General features: G+C 32.5%; 1 protein-coding gene across 1 annotated transcript; it reads left to right on the forward strand.

The window, feature by feature from the left end:
• On the forward strand, window positions 1–1428 carry LOC132612645 (uncharacterized). The gene is made up of 3 exons (XM_060326760.1): window positions 1–315; window positions 433–561; window positions 613–1428. The coding sequence occupies exons 1-3, from the start codon at window positions 1–3 to the stop codon at window positions 1426–1428; spliced, it is 1260 nt and encodes a 419-aa protein (XP_060182743.1).
• Window positions 1429–5529: the final 4101 nt, after the last annotated feature.

Consider the following 5529-nt stretch of genomic DNA (forward strand, 5'->3'; position numbering starts at 1 on the left):
ATGATGTTGGAAGCTAGGGATAATATAGAACAGGAAATCTGGTGGGAGCCTAAGATTGGAAGTTCAAACATTTGGTTTGATAATTGGACTAAACTAGGTGCTCTTAGTTATGTGGTTCCACAGTCCTGGCAAATCAATGAGCAGGCTGAAGATGTTTCTGAACTTATGACAGATGGAAGATGGAATATCAGCAAACTCATGCAGCTTTTTCCTGAAGATATTGTGCAGCATATAATACAGGAAATTGACATTAAATATGCATCAAATGAATGGGATAGACCTTGGTGGATGATGACAAGTTCAGGCAAATTTACAGTAAGTAGTGCATGGCAGCTACTGAGGAAAAAAGCTAATGTAACTGTGCCATTTCAGAATATGTGGATCAAAGGTGTGCCTTTTAAAATTTCATTCTTCCTGTGGAGGGTGTGGAAGTTTAAAGTCCCAATTGATGAGGTGGTGGCAAGTATTGGCATTCCTTTAGTTTCAAAGTGTTGTTGCTGTCATAATGCTCAGATGGAGACAATGAATCATCTATTTCTGTGTGGAGATTTGGCTACAAAGGTATGGAGATACTTCAATATGGGGGCTGGTTTGAATATGAATTGTATTCAGGTAAAACATGCTATAAGAAGTTGGTGGGAAGCAAAATGCCACTTCAAAATGAAATCCATATTTAAAGCAGTGCCTGCTTTTGTTGTATGGCAAATATGGAAGTGGAGAAACAATAGGCTTCATGGTGGTACAATGAATCTGAATATAGTGCTATATGATATAAACATGAATATTCATATGTTGTGTAAAATTCAGTTTCCTGGGCTGAATATTCCAACTACTTGGCAGCACATTGTTCAGTTCTTTGAAGAATATAAGCCTACTGTTATATGCAGACTTATTAAATGGAGGAGACCTGTATCTGGTGTTTTCAAGTGTAATACTGATGGAGCTGCTAAAGGAAATCCAGGTCCAAGTTCTGCAGCTTTTTGTATAAGAAATGATGTGGGAGACTTGGTGTATGCAGCTGCAAAAACTTTGACAGATGGAACAAATATTGTGGCTGAGGCTGAGGCTATTAGGATGGGAATGAGGTATTGTGTGGAAAAACATCTTTTCCCATTGATCATAGAGACTGATTCCATGTCTATGAAGATGATTTTAAAGGAAGAATGGAAGGTCCCTTGGAGCATCTCAATACTGGTGGATGATATCAAGAGAATGATGGAGGATCAAACAGTAGCTGTGGAGCATATACATAGAGAGGGCAATGGGCTGGCAGATTTTTTAACTAACTTGGTTTTTAATTTTGCAGGTACACTTCAGTTTCATAGTTTTCAAGAATTACCAAGTCAAGCCAAGAGGATTCTGAACATAGACAAGAGAGAAATCCCAAATTTGAGAATAAGAACCATCCAAGATAAAGCACCAGACTGACAGCAGAATTGCCACTACTGTGATCACAGTTTGCCAACTGATTGTGAGCATTTACAACATTTTTATTAGGGTGGTATCAGTGTGCTATGCATGCTCATTCCTTAATATAAATGGTGTGATGCTCATGATATGGATAGCAGGCTGTACTTAGAGGATGGTTTCATGTAAAGGATTAAGCTAGGGGCAGGTATTAAATTGAAAGAGATGCATCAGATTCAAATGCTGCAAAAATTAGTAGGTGCATGCTACATATGTCCAGGTACAATTCACTTTAATAGTTTCCATGACTTACCAAGTAAAGCTAGGAGGATATTGAACATAGTGAAGGCTGGAATTCCAATTTGAGAATAAGAACAACACTAGATAAAGCTCCAGACTGAAGATCAGGCATATAAAAGAGCCATTTCCAATATGCAGACTGAAGCATAGACATGATATGCTTAATGCTGGTTTGGTAATGGTACAAGTTTGAGAGTGGCCTAGATCATATACAGCAGAAGATGCCCACAGATGAACACTATTATATTCAAGACTGCCTGAAGAATGATTCACATGATTTGAAACATTCCACCTGTGAGACTTTGAAGGTGTGATAGGTGTTATCAAGTCAAGGCCCTTAGATTTATAGTTGTCACTAATCTGTTACATTCTCCTTCTGTATTTTCTTTTCCACTTGCTGTTTTTTTCATGTATTTTGCTGTTTTTCTTTCTTTGATCAATCACTTTTGGATTGATCACCCCTTTTCTTTTTGTTGTTTCTTCTCTTTGATCAATCACTTTTGGATTGATATGTACATAATTTTCTTTTCAATAAAATTTCCACCTTTCTGGTGGCTTTAAAAAAAAAAAAAGAATTATCCAAATCAAAATTTGATAAAAAAAAATAATAAGTATTGTTTAGGTCCAATCTACATACATTAACAATGGAATATTTACACCTTTAAATTAATCGAATTCAAATTCAAAGTATCAACTGATGCTTAAATATTGCTATTGTTTTGTCTCAAAGAAAGGAAAATAGTTTCCTTTTAAACAAGTCTTCTCTTTTAAAAAGTATTAATAAATTTTTGCAAACATTGTATTCATAGCAAACACTAATATAATAAAGTTTTAGATACGGAGCACAAACTACAATGTTATATTAATCGTGTTTTGAACATAGTGTGTGTCTATATATATATATTATCACTATCCAAACACAACTACATACGCATAGATATAATATAATTTAAAGTGTTGCGTACGTGCATACGCCATCTAGTTATATATTATCAGCATAAGACATAAAGTAGTAGTAGCAGTGGTGGTGTCATTTTCCCTAGTAAAATGCTCTTGACCTTATCCTTAAATGACTTGAAAATCATTGCCTTTTTGAAATGAAATTTCAGATCATTATCAATTGCACGTAAAAGAAATAGATAAGTTTTTCGTGTGAGAAAAATTTCATTTTTATCTCTTTTATTTTATTTTTTTCTGTTTAACAATTCAATATTCGGAATTTATTGATTTGATTAATATAAATTCATATTGAGTAGAGCCACTTAATGAGTAAATCACTCTGCCAAAAAGTTGTGTGTATTACATGGAAAGTTGTTTGTTGCTCCTGCAACTTAAAGTCTGCAGACGTTTATGTGGTGTGACAGTTTGGCATGTGCATCTTCTTCTTTTTCCATCTGATTTTGACATCTGTTTTGGGATTTGTCTAATTCAGATTTGTTTGAGGAAGTATCACTTTGGGCGTAAAGTGCTTTCTATCAATAGCTAACGCTCAATTATCAAACCCCAAGATATCTGGTTAAGTATCGAATGAAGCTTATTCTCACCACAACCCATTGAGAAATTTGGACCATTATTCAATTTGTATGAGTCATCCTACAATGGTACAATTTGTCTCCCACTTGTTTGATGAAACCACAAAACAATGTAATGAAAAATTATATGATGCGTTACTGAGAAATTTTAATTTTGTTGCCACACATATCTTTTCTTTTACTTACTTCTGAGTTTTTATCTACTATTTTGATTAATTTTATTTGTACTAACAAGTGAAATAGGTGAAGGAAAAGTTGGTGTAATTATAAGAGTTAGTCGTTATGTGATCAGGAGGTCACAAGCTTAAGCCGTGAAAACTGCGATCAGGAGGACACAAGCTTAAGCCGTGGAAGCATTCTTGCACAAGAGGAGGTCACACGTTCAAGTCGTGGAAACACTCTTGCAGAATGCAAAATAAAATTGCGTATAATATACCTAATGTGATCCGGCCTTTTCAGGAACTCTGCACAAGCGTGTATTGGGTCGCCCTCTCCCTTTCTTTTGATAGTGATCAAATTGGCAATAAATTTTAATTAGGGTCCTACTAATTAAGTGTAGATTTTCTTAGTTAGCCAAACAATTAAGTTAAATTGAGTTCTTAGACACATATCTCGCATTGTCATGTGATCATTTCTTTCCTAATTTAGCATCGAAGTTCCAACTATATGTTGTTGCTATATAAGCACATGGTAGGTTTGAAGATCAAATTTCTAAACGAAAAATACACAAAACCAAATACTCCGCCATTTCAATTTAATCGATGCACTTTCCCTTTTAATATATTTAAAAAGTATTTCAATACTTTGGAATTTCTATTTTATTTTTAGAAGTTATTTGTTTCAAAACAAGGTTATTCCAGGATCATAATACCTCACCTCCTATATAGGATAATATCAAGATTTTGTCATAAATTTTGTACCAATATTAGCTAAAATATATCCATATCAAATGGTGGATAAATGTAATCCCAAATTTAATAACGAGATTTGTATTTTAATCCCAGTAACCAAACGGCCCTTTAATAAATTGATTTATAACTCACATACATATTTATGACTTATTTTAAAAAATGTTGAAAAGATCCTAGCGATTCATCAAATTTGTGATCAAAATCTTGATGATCACGATAATTTCTTGTTAAGGTAAGTGTTGTGACTGAAATCCTGGTAATTCATCAAGAGCTTCAATTCATCATAAATTGACGTTAAGGAAGCCTTTGCCCAATATCATTAAGGAAGCTTTGCCCAATATCATTAAGGAAGCTTTGACGATCTGCCAGAATTTTACTTCATGCATATTCAAAAAACTTTTAACTATTTTTCTTTCTTAAATTTCGTAACATCGCTTCAAACTAGACGAATTGCTGCTACTTCTACTAATTATAGTAAGAAAAAAATAACGACTCAAAGAACACAAGACAGCTAACAAGGCAGAGAATAAAATGTCCTTCGCGGGTATGTAATACCAACATATCACATATGTCGCTTTCTATTGTCCTTTTCAATCAACCAAAAATCAAATTTCCTTTTTTATTTAATTTAAACTACATAGAAGCATGGGTGCTCGTCGTCCGTCCATCATTTAAAAAAAAAAAAGTGTGAGCCCCGTACTAAACACCTACTATTAAAAAAAAGTGAAACTCGTCATCTTCAAATTTACGGAAAAAAAGGTGGACCCCATATTAATAAAATCAAGCAATATAAAAAAAAAGTGAATCTCATAGTAAAAAAACAAATAATATCAAAAAAAAAAAAAATGCATCCCATATTAAAAAATCAAACAATATTCATGTAATTTCCAAAGTATCTCATTAAATCAATAATGATGGATTCATTGTCACATGCATATCAACTCATTAGTGGGAGCAAATGAAATTATTGTACAACAACATACTTAAAATACTTATATATTAAAATAAGATAGAATTTAATTACTTTTTCATTTTTTTTCCTTACTCTAATAAATGTGAAAATAGATTAATATCATAAAAAAAAGTATTAAATGGAGATCAAATAATTAATAAGGTAAATTAGTGAAATTATAATTCTAATTGACATTGCCTTAAAAAATCGTGCAAAAGACAACATGACAAGTAAAATGAGTTAAACCAAAAATTAAAAAATAGTAGTTCTTCATTTCAAATTTCTACTTTGTTTCATTTTAAACATGTAAAATTAATATAATAATTTGAATTAGAATTATCCAAATCAAAATTTGATAAAAAATAATAGGTATTGTTTAGGCCCAATCTACATACATTAACAATAGAATATTTTACACATTTAAATT

This window comes from Lycium barbarum, chromosome 10 (genome assembly GCF_019175385.1).
Source record: "Lycium barbarum isolate Lr01 chromosome 10, ASM1917538v2, whole genome shotgun sequence".
Lineage (NCBI taxonomy): Eukaryota > Viridiplantae > Streptophyta > Magnoliopsida > Solanales > Solanaceae > Lycium > Lycium barbarum.

Excerpts from the sequence above, each read along its gene's own strand:
- LOC132612645 (XM_060326760.1), top strand. The coding sequence starts at position 1 with ATGATGTTGGAAGCTAGGGATAATATAGAACAGGAAATCTGGTGGGAG. Across the intron at positions 316-432 it reads CAAGTTCAGGCAAATTTACA|TTTAAAGTCCCAATTGATGA; the intron begins GTAAGTAGTGCA and ends AGGGTGTGGAAG. Across the intron at positions 562-612 it reads GTGGAGATTTGGCTACAAAG|GTAAAACATGCTATAAGAAG; the intron begins GTATGGAGATAC and ends AATTGTATTCAG.